The 27,407-nt window shown below is 41.8% G+C and overlaps 1 protein-coding gene across 2 annotated transcripts in view; it reads left to right on the top strand.

Annotated features, from left to right (window-relative positions):
• The window catches only part of gdpd1 (glycerophosphodiester phosphodiesterase domain containing 1), a 75,589-nt gene that overhangs the window by 28,309 nt on the left and 19,873 nt on the right, over positions 1 to 27,407 (top strand). For both annotated transcript variants that reach the window (XM_072242827.1, XM_072242826.1), the window contains exons 3-4: positions 21,346 to 21,481; positions 26,497 to 26,542. In XM_072242827.1, coding sequence (XP_072098928.1) covers positions 21,346 to 21,481; positions 26,497 to 26,542 — 182 coding nt within the window. The remainder of the gene's footprint in view (positions 1 to 21,345; positions 21,482 to 26,496; positions 26,543 to 27,407) is intronic.

Below are 27,407 nucleotides of genomic sequence, written 5' to 3'. Positions count from 1 at the left end.
AGTATTTCTGTTTTTTTCACACTTTTAAAATCTATTCAATATACATAATTGATTTACTTGTTTATTTGTTAATATATTTTATTTTATTTATTATTTTTTCTCTCTCTGCTAGATTATGTATTGCATTGAACTGCTGCTGCTAAGTTAATAAATTTCATGATAATAAACCTAATTCTGACTGGTTCTCAATGCTTCAACTTTGCACAGTGAGGCTTCTGGAGTTAAATTTCAGATTACCTGGAATCTATTAGTTGTGTTTTCTTTCTTTTTACTCTCCAAACCCACCCTTACTACTCCTCCCATCACTGGAATCATGGGAAGATTGAGTAAAAGAAGGAGCCAGGAACTTTTCCACAGTGTTAAGGGTTCATGAGAACACTGAAACTGTACGTAGAGCAAATCGGATTTGATGCAATCCGTCATTCAAACAAGTCTTCTGAAAGACACCAAAGCCTGTTGAATGTTTTGAAGCATGTTATTAGTTTGCTTTCATATTCTGTTCTCCAAAACACTTTTTTGGTCACTTTTTCAAAGTTCATAGTAAAATTTATTAACAGAGTACATACATGTCACTACATCCAACCCTGCGATTCTCCTGCGAGCATGCTTAGCAAATCTATAGAACAGTAACTGTAAACAGACCCTGTAAACTGCAAGCATCAGGAACTAAACTGTAAACAAGCTGTGCAAATGCAGATTATAAATAAATAGCAATAAATAATTAACATGAAGTAAGATAAAAGTCCTTATCTTGACTGTAGTTATCCCCTTTTGTTTGAGAGCCTGATGGTTGAGGGATAATAACTGTTCTTCAACCTGGTTGTGTGAGTCCTGAGGCTCCTGTACCTTCTACCTGATGGCAACAATGAGAAAAAAGCATGGCCTGGTTGGTGAGGATCTTTGATGATGGATGCTGCTTTTCTATGGCAACATTTCACATAGATGTGCTCAATCGTTAAGAGGGTTTTACCTGTGAAGTACTAGGCTGAATCCACTACCTTTTGTAGGATTTTCCACTCAAAGGCATTGGTGTTCCCAGACCAGGCTGTAATACAGCCAGTCAGCACACTTTCCATCTCACATCTATAGAAGTTTACCAAGATTTTTGATGACATGCCAAATCTTCACAGACTTCTGAGGAAGTAGAGGTGCCGTCATGCTGTCTTTGCAATTATAGTTGTATGATGGGTCCAGGACAGGTCCTCTGAGATGGTGACACCCAGGAGTTTAAAGCCTCTGACCCTCTCCACCTCTGATCCTCCGATGATTCCTGGCTCATGGACCTCTGGTTTCCCTCTCCTGAAGTCTACTATCAGTACTTTGGTCTTACTGACATTGAGTGAGAGGTGGTTGTTATTACACCACTCAGCCAAATTTCAGCCTCCCTCCTGTTTGCTGATTCATCAGCACCTTTGATACAGGCCACAACAGTGGTGTCATCAGCAACTTGTATATGGTGCTGGAGCTGTACTTAGCCTCACAGCCACTTTGCTGAATTTGAAGCAATTGGAGGGGTTTTGTGTACTTTTTGTCAACATAATGATAGCCACAACTAGACCATTTTTTTATAGCTTTTTAATTTCTTGAGCAAATAAAGTACTTGCCATTATTGGTCAACAGTCATTATCTTGGCTAATGTGTACCTATATCAGTGTGTTGTTCAGATCCAAAGTTCTTGTTTCTGATTCAACTAAGTTGCTGTCAAACCCAACATAAAATTTTAATTACTTTGTGATTGCTCTTTCCCAAAATTCAAAAGAAACAAGAGGGGCAACTTTTTCCACTTAGACGGCCCCATGGTCCCTTTTAAATCTCCCCCCCCCCCCCCACTTTGAACCTGTACTGTCTACCCTTTTGGCTGCCCCTATCCTTTGGAAAACACTGTGGCTACTACATGATTATCCTGAGTCTGAAATCTAACCCCTCCTGGTGTTAGAATCAGGTTTCATATGCTGGCATATGTCATGAAATATGTTGTTTCTGGCAGCAGTATATTGCGATAGCTTTTTAAAAAATTATAAATTACAATAAGAAACATATATAAAAAAGAAAGTAGAGCAAAAAAAAGTGAAGTCATGTACATGAATTCATTGTCCATTCAGAGATCTGATGGCAATATTGAAGAAGCTTTTCCTAAAATGTTGAGTGTGCGTCTTCAGGCTCCTGTACCACCTCTTTGGTAGCAATGAGAAAAGGGCTTGTCCTGGGTGATGGGAGACCTTAATGACGGATGCCACCTTTTGGAGGCATTACCTGTTGATGGTGTCCTCGATGCCGGAGAGGCTAGTGCCCATGACGGAGCTTGGCAGAGTGTGCAACTTTCTGCAGCTTTTTCTGATCCTGCGTAGTGGCAACCATTTAGAATGCTCTCCATGGTATGTGTAGAGATTTGTGAGATGCTTTGGTGACATACCAAGCCTCCTCAAGCTCCTAATGAAATACAGCCACTGTCGTGCCTTTTTTGTAATTACTTCAACATTTTGTACTCAGGATAGATCTTAATAGATATTGTCACCCAGGAGGAACCTGAAGCTGCTTACCCTTCCCACTGCTGATCCCTTGATGAGAACTTGTATATGTTCCTTCAACTTCCCCTTCCTGAAGTCCACAATCAATTCATTGTTCGTACTAACAGCTTGTAAGGTTGATGTTGCAACACCACTCAACCAGCTGATCTATCTCATTCCTATACTCGGTGAGAGTAAGAGTTCGGCACGGACTAGAAGGGCCAAGATGGCCTGTTTCCGTACTGTAGTTATTATATGGTTATACACTTACTCATCATCACCTGAAACTCATAACAATAGTTGTGTTGGCAAATTTATAGATGTCATTCGAGCTGTGCCTAGCCACACAGTTGTGAGTGGAGAGAAAGTAGAGCTGTGGGCTTAGCACACATCCTTGAGATGTGCCAGTGTTAATTGTCAGCAAAGAGATTTATTTCTGATCAGCACTGACTGTGGTCTCCTAATGAGGAAATCAAGGATACAGTTGCAGAGGAGGTTATAGTGGTCCAGATTTTGGAGCTTATTGACTAGCATTGAGGGTAGGATAATGTTGAACGCTGAGCTGTAATCAATAAACAGCAGCCTGACAGTATTGCTATTGTCCAGCTATTTCATGACTAAGTGGAGAGCCAGTGAGTATATTGAAGAACTGAGAGCAACATATTTCTAGATGTTGAGGAATGTTGTCTTGGAGGGAGATATAGTTAACAATTCTCTACACAGATGCTGCCTGACCTGCTGAGTATTTCCAGCACTTTTTGTTTTATTTCAAATTTCCAACAACTGTAGTTATTCTACTTTCAAAGGAGAAAAAAATCAATCCAGCCATGTGGCAAAAGAAACAGAGCTGTCCTCTTAATAGGAAGGAGATGTAGTTGAGGTAGAAAATCAGCTAAAATATTATTAAATGGCAACACACTCAAAATGCTGGAGGGACTCAGCAGGTTAGGCAGCATCTATGGAGAGGAATAAATAGTTGATGTTTCAGGCTGAGAACCTTCACCAGGACTTGACCTTACTATTAGCGGTATGAATGTAGTCAATCTGGGTGAAAGGTGAAAGCAGTCTTGGATGTATAAAGAGCCATATTCTGATCCACTGGCTGTGAGAAGAAAATTTCAGTCTGTTAAATCTTTTCTGGCTGTTTCAAAGTTCAAATTAAATTTATTATCAATGTAAGTATATGTTACCATATACTAACTTGAAGTTAATTTTCTTGCAGGAATTTACTGGAAAAAGAAAAATACAATAAAATTTCATTTAAAAAATTATGCATAAGGACTGACAAGCAACCAATGCACACAAGAAAGCAAATAAAAAATAATACTAAGAAACAGAGATGAAAGAACAGTTCAGTTGGTCAGACTCCTTTGAATATCTCTACAATAATTTCTTCTGTATTTATCCAATATTCTTATACTTAAAATTGTTTTCTTTAATACTAAATGTCAATTTTCCTACCTGCAAGTTCCACTCTCCACTCATTTCTTCTTCAGCTAATTATGTATATCTACACTTTGTTAAACTAAATCCATCTCCTGAATTCTCTATAGTACTGTGTGCCTTCTCCAGATAGGAGGGGGAAGAAAGTGGACATGGAATTTAGCAACCAGGAGTGAAAGAGTTAAGATGCTGTAACCATGATTTCTCTTGTTATCCCAGGCAAAGCAGAAATACTAGCCAGGTGCCTTTGCATCTTTGATTAGCATCTTCACAAAACTGCAAGATTCTAATCTATAAAGTGGAATGTAATTTACGGGAGTAGGTGAAATTGGAGTATGAGAACATCCTGGCTTTAGATATCCTGAAGGAAGCTCGAATTGTGTTTAGCTCTGCATCTCTCTGTCCCCCTGAGGATTGGTTAAAGAGAAGAATTGTTTGGTGTAGGGTTTAGTTGCTGGATTCCACCTGTTCTAAAGGTTAATTTCACTGGTTCTCTGAAATCAGTGTCCCCTGATTATCGGATTTACCAACCTTTGTCACATGTACCCTCAGTGGGCACTTTATTAGGGGCAGGAGTGGAACCTGTTTTGGTCTTTTGCTGCTCTAGCTCATCTACTGCAAAGTTCAACGTGTTTTGCACACTACTGTTGTAACACATGGTTATTTGAGTTACTGTCACCACATCTGGAGCATTGCATACAGTTCTGGTCACCCCACTATAGGAAGGATGTTGAGGCTTTGGAGAGGGTACAAAAGAGATTTACCAGGATGCTGCCTGGTTTAGAGGACATGATAATGAGAGGCTGGATAAACTCGGTTTATTTTTTCTGGAGCACGAGAGGCTGAGGGAGATCTCATAGAAGTTTGCAAGATTATGAGAGGCATAGATGGAGTGGACAGAGTATCTGTTTCCCAGGGTTGAAATGTCTAACACCAGAGGGCATGCTTTGAAGGTGAGTGGGTAAGTTCAAGAGGGATGTGAGGGGTATGTTTTTTACTGAGTCGTGGATGCCTGGAGTCCGCTGCCTGGTATGGTGCTAGAGGCAAGTATATTAGAGGCTTTTAAGAGATGTTTGGAAAGGCACATGGATGTAAGAAAGATGGCGGGATGTAGGGATGGCGTAGGTAGGAAGGATTGGTGTTTGGGTGTTTTTGATTTGCTTTTTAGCTGGTTCAGCACAACATTGTGGGCCAAACAGCCTGTTCCCGTGCTGTACTGTTCAACGTTCTATGTTCCTGTTGACTTGAACCAGTCGGGCTTTGTCCTCTGACCTGTCTCATTGACAAGGCATTTTCGCCCACAGAACTGCTACTTACTGGATGTTTTTTTGTTTTTCATGCCATTGCCTATAAATTCTAGAGACTGTTGTGTGTGGAAAAACCCAGGAGATCAGCAATTTCTGAGACATTCAAGCCACCCCATCTGGCACCAACAATCATTCCACAGTCTAAGTCACTTCATTCACATTTCTTCCCCATTCTGATGTTAGGTCTGAATAACAACTGAGTCTCTTGAGTTACTGCCATATGATTGGCTGTTTAGATATTTGGATTAATGAGCAGATGTACCTAATAAAGTAGACACTGAATATATCAAAACACACAGTGAACCATGTCATTGGCATCAAATCAATTCAGAGGATTATGCTAGTGTTGCCACACTTCCACACCAAACATAGCATGCCCACAGTTTACTAATCTTAACCATGCATCTTTGCAATATAGGAGAACACTGGAGCATGCAGAGGATACTGAGGCAGTCACAGGAAGAACATGCCAACTTCTCACAGACAGCAGAGGAAATTGAACCCCAATTGTTGATCGCTGGCACTGTAAAGTGATTGCGCTAACCACTATACTACTGTGCTGCCCTCCTGGCAGTTGTAGCTGGTAGTATCTGGTAACATAAGCATACTTTGATAATAAAATTTACTTCAAAGCATTTGTAGCTTTGCTAAAGCAAAATGAGTAAGAAAGTAAATTCCGCTTTGTTTGCCGTTTGCATAGATTCTAACTGTTGAGAGAGAAAAGACACTCCCAGCATACCCTTATAGATGTTATTTTGGTGTTTATCAGTCAACAGATGCAAGCCCTACATGTGACGGAAACCTCTCATTCTCGGTGCCCGTCCCAGTAAATTTCCTTCCCATCCCTCATGCAGCCTTGATATTCCAGCTAAAACATAGCCAAAATTTTCTATATTGCTGCATCTGAAATAAAGCATAATCAGAATCAGATTTATTTTCTCTGACATATTGTTGTGAAATTTGTTCATTTGTGGGAGAAATACAGTGCAAGACAAATTATTACTTTAAGTTACAATAAAAAATAAATAGTGCAAAAGCAGAATTGCAAGGTAGTATGCACCATTCAGAAATCTGATTGAAAAGGGGAAGATGCTGTTCCTAAAACACTGAATGTGGGTCTGCAGGCTCCTGTACCTCCTCCTTAATGATAGTAATGAGAAAAGGGTATTATTATAAAGAAGTCTACCTAAGTTCTTGCCTTTAAGCTTTGTACATCTCTGATGCCAGAGTCTATATTCTATATAAAACTGCTGTAAACTTCAGACATTTAAACTTACTGATGTTACAAACTCAGTCTGGGGTCAGTTCCTTTTTGTATGTGAGACTGGCCTGTAACAAATACCTGTACATGCTTCCCTGTTTCATCCCCCCACCCCACTACTGAGCCTCAAGTGAAAACTAGAAATGTATCAAAAGCCAATACACTGAGTTATGCAGAGAGTGAACGATTGTCCATTTGATGTTCCTGACCTCCAGCCTGGCCTCTGCTGAACCGGACCCGCTTGAATCAATGTGGAGATTTGTCCGTCACTTCACTCACCCTTTCACTCTCTGAACAATAAAACCTTTCAACCAGAAAGGTGAGATTTTTGTATGTCTGAGCCCTTGGCGTTTTTGTGCCCCAAAGGATTAACTTGAAATTCAAATTTGCTCATTCACTCAGCCACCTCATTTGAGAATCAACTTTTTCTTGAAAGACAAACACAACAACATTTAAGCTTTATAAAAATCCAAAATTAACTATAAAGAAAATAAATTGTATATTTTTTTTACACTCAGTCCTGTGAGCAGTTTTAGACCCCGAATTCAAGAGAGGATGTTCTGGCACTGGAGAGGGACCAGTGGAGGTTTATGAGAATTAATCTGGGAATGAAACGGTTAACGTGAGTGTTTGATAGCCCTAGGTCTGTACTTGAGTTTAGAAGAATGAGGGGGGATATCATTGAAACCTACTGAATATTGAAAAGTGGACATGGAGAGAATGTTTTCTGTAATGGGAGAACCTAGAAAAAGAGGACACAGCCTAAGAATAGAAGGATGTCTCTTTAGAACAGATGAAGAATCTCTTTAGTTAGAGGGCGGTGAGTCCATGGAATTCATGGTCACAGAAGGCTGTGGAGGTCAAGTCTTTGGATATATTTGAAGTAGAAGTTGATAGCTTCTTGATTAGTACGGGCATCAAAGATTACTGGGAAAAGGCATAATCAAATGGTGGAGCTGACTCAACTGACCGACTAGCCTAATTCTGCTTCTATATGTTATGGTCTTATTGCACAGTGCTTCCGATTCTCAAGGCATAGCAAAACTTAAAAATCTGCTTTCTGATTGTTGACAAAACTTAGTGGTTTGGTGTTGAGCTTCTTGCCCTTCCTCTTAGTTTGCCTCATTCACTGGAAAATTTATTATTGCTACTGTGTATATTTTTTAAAAATGTCAATTTAGTACGTTGGGTTTTTGGTAGGAGTAATATCTAGCAGATAGGAAAACCTAACAATCTAGTTTCACCCAACAGAGCAGGATTATCTAAGTTTACTGTGTTGTAAGCAACATCACATTATGCATAGCTGGATCCCATGGCCAGCAATTAGATAAATGGATAATCTACTCTGTTTTGGTGGTTGTTTAATGAAACCAATAGACAAGGTCTCCTCCCTCTCTCCCAAAATGAGATTGCTGCAGAGCTACATGTTCAAGGAACTCAGCAGGTCAGCAGCACCTATGGAGGCGAATAAACTGTCAAGACCCTTCATCCAGATGTGTTGCATCCTGTAGCAATTGGTAAACATCATCAATAGCCTATCTTGGTCTAGTCACATTGATGTCACAGCCAAGAAGGCTCACCAACACCTCTACTTTTTCAGGAAGTTAAAGAAATCCATTATGTCCTCGTTAACTCTTACCAATTTTTTTTATCAATGCACCATCGAAAGCTTTCTTTCTGGGTGCATAATCACTGAATATGACAACTGCTCTACACATGACCACAAGAAACTGCAGAGAGTTGTGACCACAGCTCAGCACCAATCAAGAATCAGCCTTCCCTCTATGAATCTGTCCGTACTTCTCGCTGCTTCAGTAAAGCAGCCAGCATAATCAAAGATCCCACCCACCCCGGACATTCTGTCTTCTCCCCTCTCCTAACAAGCAGAAAGTACAAAAACCAGAAAGCATGTACCACCAGGCTCAAAGAAAGCTTTATCCCACTGTTATCAGACAACTGAATGGACCTGCTGTATGATAAGAAGGACACTCATAGCCTCACAGTCTACCTCGTTTATGATCTTGTACTTTCTATGCAGCTTTTACACTTTATTCTGCATCGTTATTGTTTTACCTTATTCCATCTCAATGCACTGTGTAATGATTTAATCTGTATAAATTTTATGCAAGATAAGCTTCTATCTGTATTTTGGTATATGTGGTGATTATAAACTAATACCAGTCTAGATGAAGGTGAGACAAAGCCTCTGTTTAAGTTGTGCAGTGGAATGCTAGACCTCTTGTGTAGGGAACCTTTAGTAGTGTACAAGAGTGTCAGCACAGTGTTATCTGCAGCAGTTTACCTGACTGAAAGGTGCACAGTATTAGATGATTACAGCCTTTAATTGGCTGGTTTTGTGGGTAAACTGAGGCATTATGGTTCTTTTAACTTTTATATTTCCTATGATCAAGTTGGTTTCCACTACCTCTTGTCAGCAATTCGAAGTTCAAATTTATGATCAATGTATGTGAATCAGTTACAACCTTGAGTTTTATCTTCTTGCAGGTTCTCACAAAATAAAGAAACACAATAGAATTCACAAAAACACACACACCAAGACCATCACAAATCCAATTTCCAAAAGAGGACAAATCACGCAAATAGTAAAAGAGAACTGAACAAATACACATGGAACATGAACTAGTGAGTCCACAGCTACAGACTCTGTTCAGCAGTGAAGCAAGTAAAGCTGGTCCAGGAGCCTAGTGGCTGCAGGGCAACAACTATTCTTGAACCTGGTGCCATGGGACCCAAGACTCCTGCATTTCTGCTCAGCAGTAGTAACAAGAAGGAAAGGCCAGTCAAACACAGGCAGATGGTGCTGAACACCTGTTTGTTTTCTGCTATTGTCCTTGACTATTTTAATCTTGCTCAGCGCAGATTAATGGAGCAGAGCCACAGGTCTGTCTTCTGCTGTCAGGCCTTGATGCAGCGTCCACCCCCGAGGATGGCTGCCCCAGTCATACCTGCACTCTCGAGAGCCTACTTCACCAAAAAGGGAAATTATAGGCTGCAGACACCAGCAATCACAGTTCAGAAGCAGTACATCTTCGAGAGAATCTACTAGTTTTGTGAACTGTCTGCAAATTATTGCTATCTTGCTCTTATGAGCAGTTGCTGATTAGGCATCAGCTGCATTGTGAAGAGAGTTCACAAGAGACACAGAAACAGCCCTTTTCCTCTTTACTTCCCTCCGCCTTGAAGGCCTTTTGTCTTGACGTGGAAGAGCATGTCTGCAGAATTGTCTAGGAGAGGGAAACTGGAACTGCACTGAACCATTTAAATGAGGGTGGTCAGACAAGAGGAGGTCTGCAAAGTGTTTGTCTTCCAAACCTAGATGAAATGAATGAGTGTCTCCTGAGAAACACGTACATCACGTGTCTTAACTCTGAAGAATGTGGCATAGGATTAAACAGGCACATGATAAGATTAGACACAAACAGCAACTATTTACAATGGCTGTTTTTTAGGGACAGATTTTATCTTAAGTACAAGAGGTTTTGCAGATGCTGAAAATACTGAATAAAGCACACAAAATGCTGGAGGAACTCATCAGGTCAGGCAGCATTGATGGCAAGGAATAAAGAGTGGATGTTTCAGGCCGAGAGCTTTAATCAAGACTGAGGCCTTGGCCCAAAATGTAGGCTATTTATCCCTCTCCATAGTTTCTGTCTGATCTGCTGAGTTCCTCCAGCATTTTGTGTGTGTAACACATTTTATCTGTAGTTATTCGACTGACTCTTAATAGACTCTGGTTAAATTCTGAAGAATCCCATTTTCTGTGACCCTCAGCCACTGATTGAGGCTGGTGTTCAGTTTAGGGACTAGAACAGGGCTGCCACCTGGTATGGTATGGGAGCATTGTAGTTTCTGGCCATCCTGTTACTCATATTTGAACAGTTGTCTAAGCTGGACAGTTTGGGGTCCAGTATCATTGGTCCAGGTCTTAAAGTGTGTAAAAACACCACGATATAACCTACATGGCTTACTGAGTGGTGGATTCAAGTTCCACTCCAGAGATGCAAGTCAAAGTCAAGTTTATTGTCCCACACAGAAGTAGATATATGCACAGGTGCAATGTAAAAATAAAATTTACTTTCAGCAGGACACAGCTACTATAAGGCAGGAGGTACAGAAGCCGAAGTCCCACGTTGCCAGATTCAAGAACAACTATTCATTTCTTGAATTATCCAGCACAGCCTTGGTCACTACAGTACAGTGACACTCTGACCACTTTGATCACTTTGCACTGATATGGACTTTATTTTTATTCTACATAAACACAAAAAATTCTGTAGATACTGGAAAACTTGAACAACACAGGGTCTCGATGAGTTTATACCCTTCAGCAGAGGATTACCTGAGCATTAGTGTCACTCAGCTATTGCCACTTGTTCTGGACCATTGGCAACAACAATCTGCCTCTCTCTGGGGCATACACTTCCCCCTTTACTGATGTTGCTGCAAGCTGTCAATTTAATGGGATGTTTGGCATTTGGCACAGGGTTAAACCTTTCATTTGTCTACACAGCCAATCACATTGAATAATTTTCACAGACAGCAAATCAGGAAGAGACAGACATGCTATTTTTAACTAATATCTTAAACAGTTTATAAAGTATTAGGAAATCTACATGACTGAGATAGAAGCTATATCAAAGTTTTGAAGTTTATTTTATTCAAAAATATTTATTTGGCAGAATTATGATCATTTTCAAAATTATTGTTCGGGACCAGAAGCTATTAATTTATGTTCTGGTACACCATTTGTACCAAAGTATAACAATCTCAGGGTTTGTACAGGACTGGTTTGTAAGCACCAAGTTCTCAGCAATTAAACCAATCCCTTTGAAGGGAGCTCCCAGGCAGCTGTAGAGGAGCAGGGAATCTTTGAGGGTAACATCTGAATTCCAGCTTGAACAAAGCACCTGTACATTCTGCAAGATGTTACAGGGATTTACAGGAAAATAATGAAATACAATAGAATTCTTGAAAAACTATATGGGCCAAGCAACCAATGTTCAAAAGAAGACAAATTGAGCAAATAAAAAAAACAAATAATACTGAGAACATGTGTTGTAGAGTCCTTCAAAGTCAATCTGTAGGTTGTCAGTCAGTTCAGGGTTCTGATGAGTGAATTTGTCCATGCTAGTTCGGTTTGTAGGGTAATAACTTCCTGAACATGGTGGCTCATACACCTCCTACCTGATGGTGGAAGTGAGAAGAGAGCTATGCCGGAATGGTGGGACTCCTTAGTAACGGATGCTGCTTTCTTGTAGGTGCACTCCTTGTAAATATGCTCTGTGGTGAGGAGAGATTTGCCTGTGATGAACTGGGCTGTATCCATCACTTTCTGTAGACTTTTCCATTCCAGGGCATTGATAATTCCATACCAGACCATGGTGCAACCAGTCAGGATACTCTCCACTGTGCATCTATAGAGGTTTGTCCAAGTTTTAGATAATACACCAAATCTATGCAAACTTCTAAGAAAGTAGAGGTGCTGTTGAGCCACCTTTGTGATGGCACTGTTGTGTTAGTCCCAGGACGGATACTCTGAAATGATATGATTGCCTACATTCAGACATGTATAAAATGTACTGACGACACCTTTCCAATCAACACATGCAAAATGGTGGAGGAACTCAGCAAGTCAGGCAACATCTATGGAGGGAAATAAGCAATTAATGTTTTGGGCCGTGACCCTTCCTCAGGACTAGAAAGAGGTGTTCACTTACCTCCATTGATGCTGCCTGACTTGCTGAGTTCATCTAACATTTTGTATGTGGTACTCAAGATTTCCAGCATCTGCAGAATCTTTTTTGTGTCTGTGGAACTTTTCCATAATATGAAACTGAAAATTATATGTAATTAATTGGTGATATAGCACTACAAGGCACATCTGAAGATATGAAACACGTAAGCTTTTCCTTTTATTTAACATGCAAATTTAGCTCAGAACAAGTTGAACTAACTATCCTAGATCCTTCATCTTCTGTTTGGGTGCAGTGTTTTGTTTACCTAAAACAAAACAGATACAGCGTGTTCTCATTGAAAATGGTTATATCTCACATCAACCAGTAAGAAACCAGTGATTTCTATGCAATGTTTTTCCTTTTTCTGTTCAAGATGTTCCTCTTTCTATCCCATGTTCTGTAACTTAACTATCCCACTCCAGTGCTGGGTTCTAGAAATGAGATTGTGGGGTATACTCAGGGCCTTTGGTCTGATCCTGTTAACCAATGACGTGCACTTAGTGGCCACTTTATTAGCTATACCTGTACACCTTGTTAATGCAAATATCTAATCAGCCAATCATGTGGCAATGGCTCAATGCATAAAAGCATGCAGGCATAGTCAAGAGCTTCAGTTGTTGTTCAGGCCAAATATCAGAATGGGGAAGAGATGTGATCCAAGTGACTTTGACCGTGGAATGATTATTTGTACAAGAGATGGTGTTTTGAGTATCTTAGGATCTGCTGATCTCCTGGGGTTTTCATGCACAACAGTCTCTAGAGTTTAGAGAAGGGTGCAAAAAATTTTCAAAAGCATCTAGTGGCAGTTCTGAAGGTGAAAACACCTTGTTAATGAGAGAAGTTAGAGGAGAATAGACAGAGCGGTTCAAGCTGACAGTAACTCAGATAACTACATGTTACCACAGTGGTGTGCAGAAGAGCACCTCTGAATGCACAACACGTAGAGCCATGAAGTTGATGAGCTACAGCAGCAGAAGACTACTAACAGGAGGTACCTAATAAAGTGGCCACTGAGAGTAGATCACATCCCTCTGTGGGAAGTTTATTATATTCCATGTTACTGCCTGATTTGATGCAGCATTCTCTCAAAATTTACAGAAACTGTCAGGTTAGCTGAAAAAGTAATAGGCTGCAGTCAACCTATTACAACCACAGGACTTGTATGTGTCCAGGACAAAGTGGGCAGGAAAAAACGCTATAGAGCGATTAAGACAAAAACTTAAAACCATGTTGAGTTTCTTTCCCCAGGCAGTTAATCTGATTACCATTCTAGTTAGCCTCTGCTACCGCCCCCCCCAACCCCTTATATTACCTCAGTCACTGCACTGCACTATAAACACATTAACCACTTTTAATAATGCTGCTTACGTTGTAAATATATGCTGTTATTTGTTTTGTGCACATTTTCTTCCATATTCGTACTTTAACATCTAACTTTATTATATAATCCTTTATTCTTTGTGATTGTTAAATGTTTTTGCATTTTGTTGCATGCTGCACTAACACATCACAACAAATTCCTAATACATTTAAATGTATATGGCAAATAAAGTTGATTCTTAACACAAGAAAATCTGCAGATGTTGGAAATCCAAAACAACACACACAAAATGCTGAAGGATCTCAGCAGGTCAGGCAACATCTATGGAAAAGAGTAAATAGTTGACATTTCGGGTCAAGACTCTTCATTAGGACTGGAAAAAAGTTGATCCTTGATCCTTTCCTGTTTAAGTCAGCTCTTTCAAGCCTCCTAAATCCCAGCTGGGACATGATATCCAGTTCTGGCCACTGTAGTTCAGGAAGGATGTGAAGTGGAGGTGGTGGATGTGGGTTCGATTGCAGTATTTAAGAGAAGTTTGGATCCGTATATTGATGAGAAGAGTATGGAGAGCTATGGTCCAGGTACAAGTTGATTGGACAAGGCAGTTTGGTACAGATTGGATGGGTCAAAGGGCCTGTTCCTATTCTCTAGTCTTCTGCTTTCAACAGTTCAAATTTCCGGCAAACAACTCGGAGTTTTAGTGTTTTGTATCTATATTTAGATTGAATTTTTGCACTTTGTCAGATTTGATCAATGCTCTTACACAATCAAGAATCACTTAAGCTATTTGTAAATCACTGATCCAGTTTCACTTTCTAATTGTGTAAACCAGGGATCAATTCACAGATTCTTAGCTGAGCTGATGCACTGTATGAATTAAGGTTCAGGTTTATTTATCACATGGTACATCAAAACATACAGTGAAATGTGTCATATGTGTCAACAACCAATACACCTAGGGATATGCTGGGGCTCACCCAAAAAGTGTCGCCATATATTCCAGAGCCAACGTAGCATTCCTCAGTTAATCTGTCCAACCTGAATGTACATTCGTGAGTTGATTGACCCAGTCATCATCTCCTTTCTACCACAGCTCCAGTTATTCCAGTCTTCTGCTCTTTGACCACTCTGTAGCTGCCTGCTTGGCCACATGGTTTATCAACGAAAGCCAAACCTTCTAGTCCTGATGTAGAGTCTCAAACCAAAACATTGACCATTCTATTCTCTTTCACAGATGCTGCTTGATGTACTGAGTTGTTCCAGAACATCATAGAAAATAGAACAGTACAGCACAGGAACAGGCCCTTCAGCCCACAGTACTGTGCCAAACCAATAAAATTAATAATCAAATAGCCAGCTATACTAATCTCTTCTGCCTACACAATGTCTATATCCTTCCATTTCCCTCACATTCATGTGCCTATCTAAACGTCTCTTAAAAGTGTCTAATGTATCTGCCTCCACTACCCCAGACAGTACATTCCACTCTCTGTGTAAAAAAAACTTACCCCTTATATCTTCTTTGTGATTACCCCCTCTCACCTTAAATGCATGCCCTCTGGTATTAAACATTTAAAATCTGGGAAAAGGATACTGTCTGACTACTCTATCTATGCCTCTCATAATCTTGTAAATCTCTCTCAGGTTAAGATTCAAAGTACATTTATTATCAAAGAATGTATAAATTATACAGCTTGAGATTTATCTGCTTGTCTGCTCCACACAGCCTCTGCTGCTCCAGAGAAAACAACCCAAGTTCGGCCTCCTCTACTGTCAAGGTGAAGCCACACTCACGTTGGAGGAACAACACCTTATATTCCGTCTGGGTAGCCTCCAACCTGATGGCATGAATATCTACTTCTCTAACTTACATTAATGCCCCACCTCCCCCTCGTACCCCATCTGTTATTTATTTATTATATATATTCTTTCTCTCTCTCTCTCATTTTTCTCCCTCTGTCTCTCTGACTATACCCCTTGCCCATCTTGTAGGTTCCCCCCCCCCACCTTTTCCTTCTCCCTGGGCCTCCTGTCCCATGATCCTCTCATATCCCTTTTGCCAGTCACCTGTCCAGCTCTTGGCTCCATCCCTCCCCCTGCTGTCTTCTCCTATCATTTCGAATCTCCCCCTCCTCCTCCCACTTTCAAATCTCTTACTAGCTCTTCTTTCAGTTAGTCCTGACAAAGGGTCTTGGCCCGAAACGTCGACTGTACCTCTTCCTGGAGATGCTGCCTGGCCTGCTGCATTCACCAGCAACTTTTATGTGTGTTGCTTGAAATTCCAGCATCTGCAGATTTCCTCGTGTTTTTGTCCAACCTCTCATTTAAATTAAGTCAAAAAGAATTAATGATTCAGTTCTTATGTTTGTTCTGTGGAAGCAGGCTGGTGTTAACCTCAGCAGGAAACAGAACTGCATCCGCTGATAGCAGTTTATGACTAGTTAAAACACATGAATAATTACCGATAAGAAGCAGTTCCTGAAAGATTGTAATGTGATCCTTGGGTTTGAATAACCAGAAGACTAAACTGCTTCGTGGTCTTCTCTAGTTTGATTACAACAATGGCATATTATATTCAGCAGTCTCTTCAATAAAGTTGAATGTCAATTCAAAGATAAAGAGATTAGCTTTATTTGCCACATGTACATCAAAGCGTACAGTGAAATATACCTTTTGCATCAATGACTAACGCAATGTTTCTGGCATGAAACGTAGCATGTCCACACCTCACTAATTCTAACCCATACATACACCTTTGGAATGTTGTTGGGTGGGGCGGGGGCGGGGGAACGGGAGCAGCCAGAGGAAGCCTACGCAGTCAAGAGGAGAAAGTACAAACTCCTAACAGACAGCAGCGGGAATGGAACCCTGATCAATGATCACAGTGCTTTAATAATGTTATGCTAACCACTACAGTACCATGTTGATCAAAGGAGTGCCACTAACCAAAATTGACATTGTACAATGCACTATAATTTCCCTAAAAAATTATAGGCTTGCCAATATACCAACTAGCAGAATATATGGGATGTGACTATATTGGATAAACATCATGTTATGGATCTTAGTTTAAATTAGCTCTATTTCAGAGGGGTTGAGGCTTGAACATACTGGGCACCTTCTAGGCCCATTTTTCCCCGAGTTAAAGATCACTCTTAGTTACTATCCCACCAGCGTTTGAAATAATGGCGCAAACACGAGGAATTCTGCAGATGCTGGAAATTCAAGCAACACACATCAAAGTTGCTGGTGAACGCAGCAGGCCAGGCAGCATCTCTAGGAAGAGGTACAGTCGACGTTTCAGGCCAAGACCCTTTGTCAGGACTAACTGAAGGAAGAGTTAGAGATTTGAAAGTTGGTGGGGGAGGGGGAGATCCAATATGTTAGGAGAAGACACGAGGGGGAGGGATGGAGCCAAGAGCTGGACAGGTGATAGGCAAAGGGGATACGAGAGGATCATGGAACAGGAGGCCCAGGGAGAAGGAAAAGGTGGGGGGGAAGCCCAGAGGATGGGCAAGTGGCATAGTCAAAGGGATAAAGGGAGAAAAAGGAGAGTGAGAGAAAGAATGTGTGTATATAAATAACGGATGGGGTACGAGGGGGAGGTGGGGCATTAGTGGAAGTTAGAGCAGTCAATGTTCATGCCATCAGGTTGAAATAATGGCCTTGTTTTTGGACTTTGGTGTTGGACACAGGGAGAGTGCAGTTCACACAGTGGATCTGAGCCTCTATGGTGGCTAGAAGGAAATGTTGACATTGACAGAGTCAGATTTATTGTTGTGTGCATAGTACATATATGTACAGGTGCAATGTCAAACATACTTCACAACATTAGAACACAGAACAGTACAGACTGTTGAGCCCCATGGTGTTATGCTCATCTTTTAACCTACTCCAAAATCAGTCTAACCCTTCTCTCCCTCATATAACTCTTCATATTCTATCATCCATGTACATATCTAAGAATCTTTTAAATGTCACTACCATATCTGCCTCTACCACCAACATGGAGACCCAACATTCACACAAAAAAAAGTAAGCATTCATTATGCAAGAGAGAACAATCAGAGCAACGACACAAACATGAGAAAATCTGCAGATACTGGAAATTCAAGCAACACACACAAAATGCTGGTAGAACACAGCAGGCTAGGCAGCATCTATAGGAAGAGGTACAGTTGATGTTTCGGGCCGAGACCCGGGTCTCAGCCGGAAACATCAACTGTACCTCTTCCTATAGATGCTGCTTGGCCTGCTGTGTTCTGCCAGCATTTTGTGAGAACAACAACACAATTGTGTAAAGTGGTCAATATGTTTGAGGATTGTTACTGAGTATGTTGTCAATGCTTTAGTAGTAGGCTTCAACCTGGGTTTCTCATCAACTTCCGGCTCCAATCGGAACATTTGATCGACCTTCGAGCTTTGATCTTGGCATCAGTTGACCCTCAGGCTTCAATCGGATGGAATGTGAAGAATGGGTGTGGGGGGTGGGGATCTCATTGAAACTTACTGAATAACAAAAGGCCTAATAGAGTGGATATGGAGAGGGTACTTTCAATAATGGGGAAGTCTAGGAACAAAGGGCACAGCCTCAGAATACGAGGATGTCCCTTTAGGACAGAGAAAAGGAGGAATTTCTTTTAGGAGAAGCTGGTGAATCTGGAATTCATTGCCACAGACGGCTGTGGAGGTCAAGTCTTTGGGTATATTTAGTTAAGAGGGAAAATAAATCAGCCATGATTGAATGGCAGAGCAGACTTGATGGGCCGAAGGTCTAATTTGCTCCTATTTTTACAGTCTTATTGAAAAAGCATTTAGATAGGCATGTGAACATGGAGGGATATAGACCAGAGTGTCCCACACTGAGCCGCAGCTAATGTGAAGGTTGGAACTGTTCCCAGACTCAAGTGAGGTCTAATCAAACTTCTGTCCGAGTTCAGTGTAACTGCTTTGTTTTCAAACATAATTCCTAGTATTTTGTTTGCATTATCATAAATTTATTTATCATTTACTGCCCGCATTCCTGATGGGGGAATCTATTTATTTTATTTTGAATAAGCTACTTCCATCCCAGAAAATCAGCAACTTTAAGCATGATTTGTTGATGCTTACTGCTGTTCCTAAACCAGCTGCCCATGAAGCACTGGGAGAGAGGAAAGACTCCCATTGTCTTACTCTGTGTGGTTGTCTTGAGCCCGTGCTCAGCTTCCTTCCTCTACGCCATCCCTCTTGAAATGTATTTAAAAGATTTGCTCGGGCCTTTGTGTGGTTTAAGAATCTTTAACAGAGTTATCAAAATATTGTCGTGATCTTGAGAAGGAGAGAGAGAGATTAGGAGAAATTTGTTTAGGCTGTGAAATCCTACTCCATTAGAGGCTGCAGGGGGCTGTTTAAATGTCCTGTTTTTCCTGTTCAAGTTCCCTGTAATTTCAATCCCTTTCTCCCAACAGTGCACACCCTTGATTTGTCCTGATTATATCTCTCGGTGTAGACACTAAGATGAAAGCAGAAATGAAAAACTCTCCTCCATCTAACAACATTTATTTATTTTATTGTATTATTTTAGAGATACATCACAAGTAGGGTTGCCAACTGTGCCGTATTAGCTGGGACATCCTGTATATTGGGCCGAATTGGTTCGTCCCATACGGGACCGCCCTTGTCCCATATTTCCCCCGCTAAGGTAGAGCGTTCCTATGAAACCGCCCTTAAACTGAAATGGCGTAAAGCAAAGAAGCAATTGTGGTGGTGGCATCCGTTAGTCTCACGAGACCATGGATCTGCGCCTGGAAAGTCTTGCTTCAGTCTGTGTTAGAACAGCGTCTGTTGTGGCTGTAGAGTCCCACACAGGAGTGACAGTCTCAGTTGCAGCAACTGCACTTGAAGGCACTGTCCTCCAGTGTTGTCTTGGTGCTGTTTTTCCGACGAGTGTGCTTTTCTTCACCAACAAGCCTCAGCTTTTCTTCTCCTCTTTTTAGACCTCTGCGTAGTTCCAGTCTCCAGTGAGAGCGATCACTTGTGATGTCCTCCCACCTCTCAATGTTCATTTTCAGTGACTTCATGTCTCTCTTGCAAACGTCTTTGAAACGAAGATGGGGCCACCCTCGTGCTCTCTTGCCGGAGGCCAGTTCCCCATACAGCAGGTCTTTCGGGATCCTCCCATCTGACATGCGGTGTACGTGGCCCAGTCAGCGGAGACAGCATTGTTGGAGCAGGGTGAAGAGGCTGGGTGTCTGGGCGCGGGCCAGGACCTCATTGTTGGTGACTCGGTCAGTCCACGTAATGTCCAGGATGTGTCTCAGGCCGTGAAGGTGGAAGGCGTTGAGACGTCGCTCTTGTCTGCAGTAGAGGCTCCAGTCTCGCTGCCGTAAAGCAGTGTGCTGAGGACGCAGGCCCTGTAGACTGCAACTTTGGTGTGCGTCATCAGCTTTCTGTTCTCCCAGACTCTCTGTCAGCCTGACGAATGTTGAGGCTGCTCGTCTGATCTGTCTATTGATTTCAGGGTCTAGGGAGAGGCTGTCTGTGATGGTGGAGCTAAGGTATGTAAACTCATGAACTACCTCCAGCTCGTAGTTGTTGATGGCAATGGCAGGGGGGTGCTCAACGCCTTGGCCCAACGCGTTGGTTTTCTTCAGGCTGATGGTCAAGCTGAAGTCCTGGCAGGCTCTTGAGAAGCTGTCCATGAGGCATTGCAGTTGCTCTTCAGAGTGTGTTGCCAGTGCTGCATCGTCTGCAAACAACATGTCCCTGATGAGTACTTCACGAACCGTGGTTTTCGCCCTCAGACGGGACAGACTGAACAGCCTCCTGTCCGATCTGGTGTGGAGGTAGACACCATCAGTTGATGTTCCAAAGGCGTGCTTCAGCATGACTGCGAAGAAGATGCCAAACAGGGTGGGGGCAAGCACACAGCCCTGCTTCACATGGCTGCGGATGTTGAAGGCCTCCGAAGAAGAGTCGTCGAACTGAACGACGCCCTTCATGTCTGTGTGGAATGACTGAACTATCCTGAGGAGCCTCAGGGGACAACCAATCCTGGCGAGGATTTTGAACAGGCCGTCTCTGCTCACAAGGTCGAAGACCTTTGTAACATTAATTTATATGGGAAAAATTCTTGTGCGTTCCCAGACCCAAAAAGTAACCTACCAAATCATACCAAATAGCACATAAAACCTAAATTAACACTAACATATAGTAAAAGCAGGAATAATATGATAAATACACAGCCTATATAAAGTAGAAATAATGTATGTACAGTGTAGTTTCACTTAACAGATTTGGGAAGATTTGTAGAAAAAAATTTGTACACGCATGCGCACACAGGTGCCTGCGCAAGGCTTCATGGTTGTGGTAGTCTTTCTCAGGGTAAACACAAGTGTCCCGTATTTGACTGCTACTTTTGTCCCCTATTTGAGAGTGAGGAAGTTGGCAATGCTAATCACAAGTAACTGGCCCTTTCATCCCAACGAGCCCATGCTGCCCAGTTACACCTATGTGACCAATTAGCCTACTAACCCCCTGCATCTTTGGAATGTGTGAAGAAACTCTGGCACCCAGAGGAAACCCATGCAGTCACAGGGAGAACATATAAACTCCTATACAGAGCGGCAGAATTGAACCCTGGTCACTGGCGCTGTAGTAGCGTTACGCTAGCTACGTTGCCGTGCCAGCCACAACCAACTTTGAAATAAAAGCCTGCATTTATAACTCTTGGTCATAAAAGTCATCTTCTGTTGTTTAACCATTTCAGTGCTGTACAGCTGAGGACAGACATGCTGGAGATGGACTGTCACATGACCAAAGATGGCCAAGTAGTGGTGTCACATGACAACAACCTGAAGCGAATCACAGGATTGAATGTGAATATTGACAGCCTCACTTTTTCAGTAAGTGGTAATTTAAAATTCCATTGTCATTTTATACAGAATCTTATCACTATCTTTCAATGGTAAAATAAATTGTTATGTGAGCACACATTGTGCAAAATCCTCTTTAAAAAAACAATAGAGTCAAAGTAAATTTAATGTGGTATATGTCACTATTTGGCACTCTGAGGTTAATTTTCTTGCAGGCACTTGTAAGAAAATAGAGAAATACAATAGAAATTATGAAAAACTACATAAACAAAAACTGAGAAACAGCCAATGTGCAAAAGAAGACAAAGTGTGTAAATTATAAAAACTACTGAGAACATGAGTTGCAGAGTCCTTAAAAATGAGTCTTTAGGTTGTGGAATTAGTTCATTGTTGGGTGAGTGAAGTTATGCATTCTGGTTCAAAAGCCTGATGGGTGTACGGTAATAGCTGATCTTGAACCTGGTGATGTGGGATCTAAGATTCCTGTACACCTCCTGTATGATGGTAGTAGTGAGAAGAGAGCATGTCCTGGATGGTGAGAATCCTTGATGATGGATGCTGCTTTCCTGTGGCAGCACACCTTGTAAACGTGCTCAGTGGTGGGGAGGCTCTGTCCACTTTCTGTAGATGCTTTCAATCTTTATTCTTTACTTGTTTTTTTATTGTAGACAAGTAAGTCAGAAAGCCTAAGATGACTGAAAAATCAATGTGATAAAGGATTTGAGGAGAACTTGGTTCTTTGACCTGTCACATTGTGAATATCTCACGTAAACAGAAGGACTTCTAGGTGCAGCCTGTCCTCTTGTTGCCAGTATTGTTGCCAGTATTTGTTGCAACAAATTGCTGCTGCCTCTGCAGTATTGCAGCAATTTGTTGGGGCTGCCCCCCCCCCCACCCCGTACTGCAGCCCTCTCTCAGTGCCGCCATCTCCCTCCACACACCTCCAGGGCATCCCTTTCCATTTCTTCTCTCTTAACATCAGCGTGGATCATGTCGTAAACTGTGACCTGATGTCCCCAAAACATCTGGCCCAAAGGCAAGTACTATACCCAAGGAAATAAAAGCAGAGTGGTGTCCCAGACACCTTAATCCAGTCACTGTTCAGTATGATCTGCCCCAAGCCTTGTCAGTGGTTTCCACATTAATCAAACTCTTTAAACCCTGTCCCTAAATGAGCTCTTTGCACCAGAGAGTTTTGTAGAGGTATAATGCATAAGGATTAGTTTAGCTTTATTAGTCACTTACATAGAGTGAAATGTGTGGTTTGCATCAACAACCAACGCAGTCTGAAGAGTGTGCTGGGGACAGCACACAAGTGTTGCCATAGCTTGCTTGCAGCTCACTAACCCGTATGCCTTTGGAATGTGGGAGGAAACTGGAGCACCTGGTAGATGCCCACACAGTCACGAAGATCGTGAGATAACCTCTTTACAGACAGCTGCAGAATTGAAATGGTTATCGCTGCTGCTGTAAAGTATTGTGTTAACTACTAAGCTACCATGCAGCCCTTACTGACATGTAATCAGGTTCTAAATGAAGAAAATAAACTGAGAAAGCTATCACAATTAAATTCAGCCTCTTCAACATAGACTGCCTCTTCACTAGCTGTCAAACAATTTGGGTTATTGTGTGATAGAAATATAAATGCCTTTTTTTTTACTTGCTGACCAGTACAGTCTGGCAATTTCCCAGAAATAACATGTTGAAAACCAGACTGGAAATTGCTTATTTGTGCTTTTTAATGCAATGTTTCTAGGGAACTATCTCCCTGCATTGGTTTGTCAATTCCCCGAAACCATCCTATTTAGAGAACCAGAGTTCACGAGTAAAGACCTTGATCTGAAACTGAGTCATGGAAGTGAACAAATGTAGGTCAGATGTCAACCGAGGAGCCCTCAGCTGGGTGAGTGCTGGGAAGGAGTGGTTATGGTCAGGTGATGAATCTCTGTTAAAGGATTGTCTGGTGCTCAAGTGGGAAATTAGTAAGTTCTCAGGAATAAGGTGAGAAGAAATACACCAGTGTGCTGTCTTTATCTTGTGAAGGCACTTAAACACCACCTAACACATTGGTGAATCTGTGATGACAGTCGATTTGAGTTGCACTATATCTGTGCTATTCTTGTAATGTAACCTCCTAACACAGGGTTGGGGCTGAGTCTAGTGAGTCAGTCTTGTAGGATTGTGCTATGTTATTAGAGATAGGTTTAAGCAAGGAATCAATTGTACATCTAAATACAGAAACAGGATCTGGAATGATAAAACAGCTTTTACAACCTGATAATTGCTCAAAATACAAGTTGTCATGGGTAAGAAGGCTAGTATGGATTGGTGTTTTCTCACAGTCTTCCGCCAGTGGCTACTCATCAAGAATAGTAACACACACAAAATACTGGAGGAACTCAGCAGGAAAGGAAAAAAAAGAGTTAACGTTTTGGGCAGAGACCCTTCATCTTGGCCTGAAACATAGAACTCTTTCAAATCAAATCAAGCTTAATTATCATTCAAACCCTAGATGGATAAAGTCAAATGAGACAATGTTCCTCAGGGGCCAAGGTACATAAAAAATAGTGAGAAAGAGAAAAAAAACACACACATTGTAACACAAGAAAACATCTATGATGCTGCCTGACATTGAGTTCCTCAAGCATTTTGTGTATGTTATTCTGGATTTCCAGCATTTGCAGAATCTCTTATGTCTATTATCAACAATGGTACCCACATTTACCTAGTTTCTCTGTGTTCCGGGAACCACTCGAGCTGCCAAAGTTCTTTATAATTACAGTACACAACTTTTCATTGGAACATTCAGAAGGGGAAATCAGGTAAATTTATCTAAAGCGTGGTCTGATAACGTACGCATTCCCACAAGACTGACTCATCGGTACAGCCACTCCTTCCCTGCTTTTATTCCTTCGTTTCTGAGATCTTGGTGTTGCTGGAAATACTTGCGTTTGTGGCCCATTTCTAATTGTCCTTGAGGATCAGGTGGTGTCACCTCCTTGTGAAGTGTTAGAATTAACTCCAAAATTAGGCCACCCAGGATCGTACGTCATCTTGGGAGCATTTGCACATTGGACTGTTTGGTTGGTGCACAGTCATTCAGCACAGACACAGGCCCTTCAGCCCATCACATCATTGTTGACCATCAAACACTCATTTATGTTAATCCCTCACTAATCCTGGGTGGCGGGGTAGAAATATGTCTCCACCAGAGGAGATGTAAGCCACTTCTTCCCTCTACTAGCCTGCAGGTCACTCTTGGGCAAGGTGTAGCCTTAGGTCTCCTGATCAGGGTCAGGTGAAGCCATGGGAGCAGGTGGTGGATGGTCGTATGAGCAGCCGGTACATATCACAAGTCCTGGTTATGTGATCACTGACTCCAGACAGACATTCTCTGAAGAGTATTGATAATGGCTGAGGTTGCCCATCTGGTAAAGACTCTAACCAGAAGAAGACAATGGCAAACTACTTCTTTAGAAAAGTTTGCCAAGAACAATCATGGTCACAGAAAGACCATAACCGCCCACATCATACAACACGGCATATAATGATGATGATGGCACTAATCCAAACACAGCATTTGCACCTAAGAAGCTTTTAAATGGACAAACAAATATGCAGGTAATTGAGGAATATGAATCATGTACAGACAGAATGGTTTAATTTGGCATCATATCAGCACATGGCAAGCTGAATCATTCAATTTTCTCCCCCTGCCCCCTCAAATTTCTCCACCCATCTATGCATTAAGGATAATTTGATCTACCATCCTGCATATCTTTGGTTTACGGAAAGAAACCGGAGCACCTGTGGGGAGAAACTCTCACAGTCACAGGAAATACAGACAGCGCCAGAAGTCAGAATCAAACCTGTGCCTCTGGAGCCACAAGGAAGCAACTCTGCCAGATACATCACCACCGAGGACAGAGCCACAAAATGATTTCAGACCAGGGGTTTCCAAACTGGGGTCCACGGATACCTTGGTTAATGGTAGGGGTCCAGGGCATAAAACAAAGTGGGGAACCCCTGCTCCAGTCCCTTGCCTGTCGTTTGAGCTTCTTTGCCAGAAATTATTTCCACAAAATGAGTTGAGATAACAACAACCCATTGGTTCATTTGATCCAATCTCTTCCATTAAGAGCTTTAATCCTATTGATTTCTTACCATTAGCACCAACCATAGTCAATGAATGTGCTGACTATGTTGTATTCTAAAGACTAAAGAGTAACTTTATTTGTCGTATGTACATCAGAGCACACAGTGGAATGTGTTGTTTGTGTCAATAAACAGTACAGTCCGAGGAATGTGCTGGCCCACAAGTGTCACAATGCCTCAGGCGTCAATGTAGCATGCCCACAACTCATTAACCCTGACCCTAACTGTACACCTTTGGAATGTCTAAAGAACCCCATGCAGTCACAGGGAGAATGCACAACCTCCTTACAGACAGTGGTGGGAATCGAACTCCAATCAGTGATTGCTGGCGCTGGAAAGCAATTGCACTAACAGTTCCACCAGGGTGCAGTAAATTTCATGGGCTAGTAGTGGAGTCAGCCAGAATTCCAGAGACTTGTGGAATGGTAGGTTTGTGATGGATTAGTGAGCCTCTTGTCTGAACCGATCTACCTAACTTGTCGAGATTTTAATTGAAGCCAGCTAAGGCTGTGGACTGACTCAAGGAAGATCATGTAAAGCACTTAAAACAAAAGTGTGTCACCAGCATCAGAGATTTATAAGGTACAGAGCAAAAGTGCATTTGGAGGAACGATAGTCTTACCAAAGGGTTCTGGGATATTATCTCCACTCTTGCAGCTGTTCTTCCACTGGATGAAGCACAGCTGCAACGAGCAAGTCACCCTGCACATGAACATTGGAGACATGTCTCTCTTATGTGGCTGGGACACACATTCAAGGGCTTTAATTCTCTTTGATTTACTTCAACCAAAGTTGTCTTGCTGATTGGTCAGGTGAATATTCATTTGGTTAGGTAGCGAAATCTAATGTTGTCCCCTCTTAATTTTACCCTCCTATCCTGCCCCTCTCAGGATCTCCCACAGTACAACTGTAGACTGAACGTGTCCTTCAAGAAAGGTAAGATCTACTCAGCAGGTTGGGCAGCATCCATAGATGGGAGAAACAGTCAACGTTTCAGGCAGAGACTCTTCATCAGGACTGGACAGGAAAATGGGAAATAAAGTGGGGGAGGGGAAGTACAGGCTGGCAGGTGATAGGTGAAGCCAAGTGAGGGGGAAGGTAGGTGGGTGGGGGAGGGTGGATGAAGTGAGAAGCTGAGATGTGATAGGTGGAAGAGGTAAAGAGCTGAAGATGAAGGAATCTGACAGGAGAGGAGAATAGACCACGGGAGAAAGGGAAGGAGGAGAGGAACCGAGGGAGGTGATGGGCAAGTTGAGGAGAAGAGAAGAGGTGAGAGAGGAGCCAGAATGGGAATATACATTATTCCTCTCTGTAGATGTTGCTTGACCTGCTGAATTCCTCCGCCATTTTGCATGTTGCTCTAGATTTCCAGCATCTGCAAAATCTCTTGTGTTTAAGGTAAAGTCTGGTTTACACAGCTGATGTGTAGATATCTTGAACTATTGGAGTGGCATTAAGTGTCCCACAGTGACTTCATGCCAAAGAAGGACAGAAAATTCCAGAAGAAATAGCAAGTTAGGCAGCATCTATGGGAAGAAATATCAGGATGAAGATCCTTTGTTAGGAAGAGAATCTTTCCCAATTCTGACGAACAAACTTTGACATCAAATGTTGTCTGCTTTGTTTGCTGCCTGACCTGCTGAATGAATCTGGCATTTTCTATTTTTATTTCAGATTTCCAGTGCTTTGAGTTTTCATTTCACATGGTCTCTTTAGGGATGATTCTGAAAGAAATTGTTTTTTTTTAAAGCTGCCTCAACCACAACATTTGCTTTAACTGTGACAACAGCCCTCCATTGAG

Source organism: Mobula birostris, chromosome 25, assembly GCF_030028105.1.
Source record: "Mobula birostris isolate sMobBir1 chromosome 25, sMobBir1.hap1, whole genome shotgun sequence".
Lineage (NCBI taxonomy): Eukaryota > Metazoa > Chordata > Chondrichthyes > Myliobatiformes > Myliobatidae > Mobula > Mobula birostris.
This window is presented reverse-complemented; position numbering and strand designations above follow the sequence as displayed.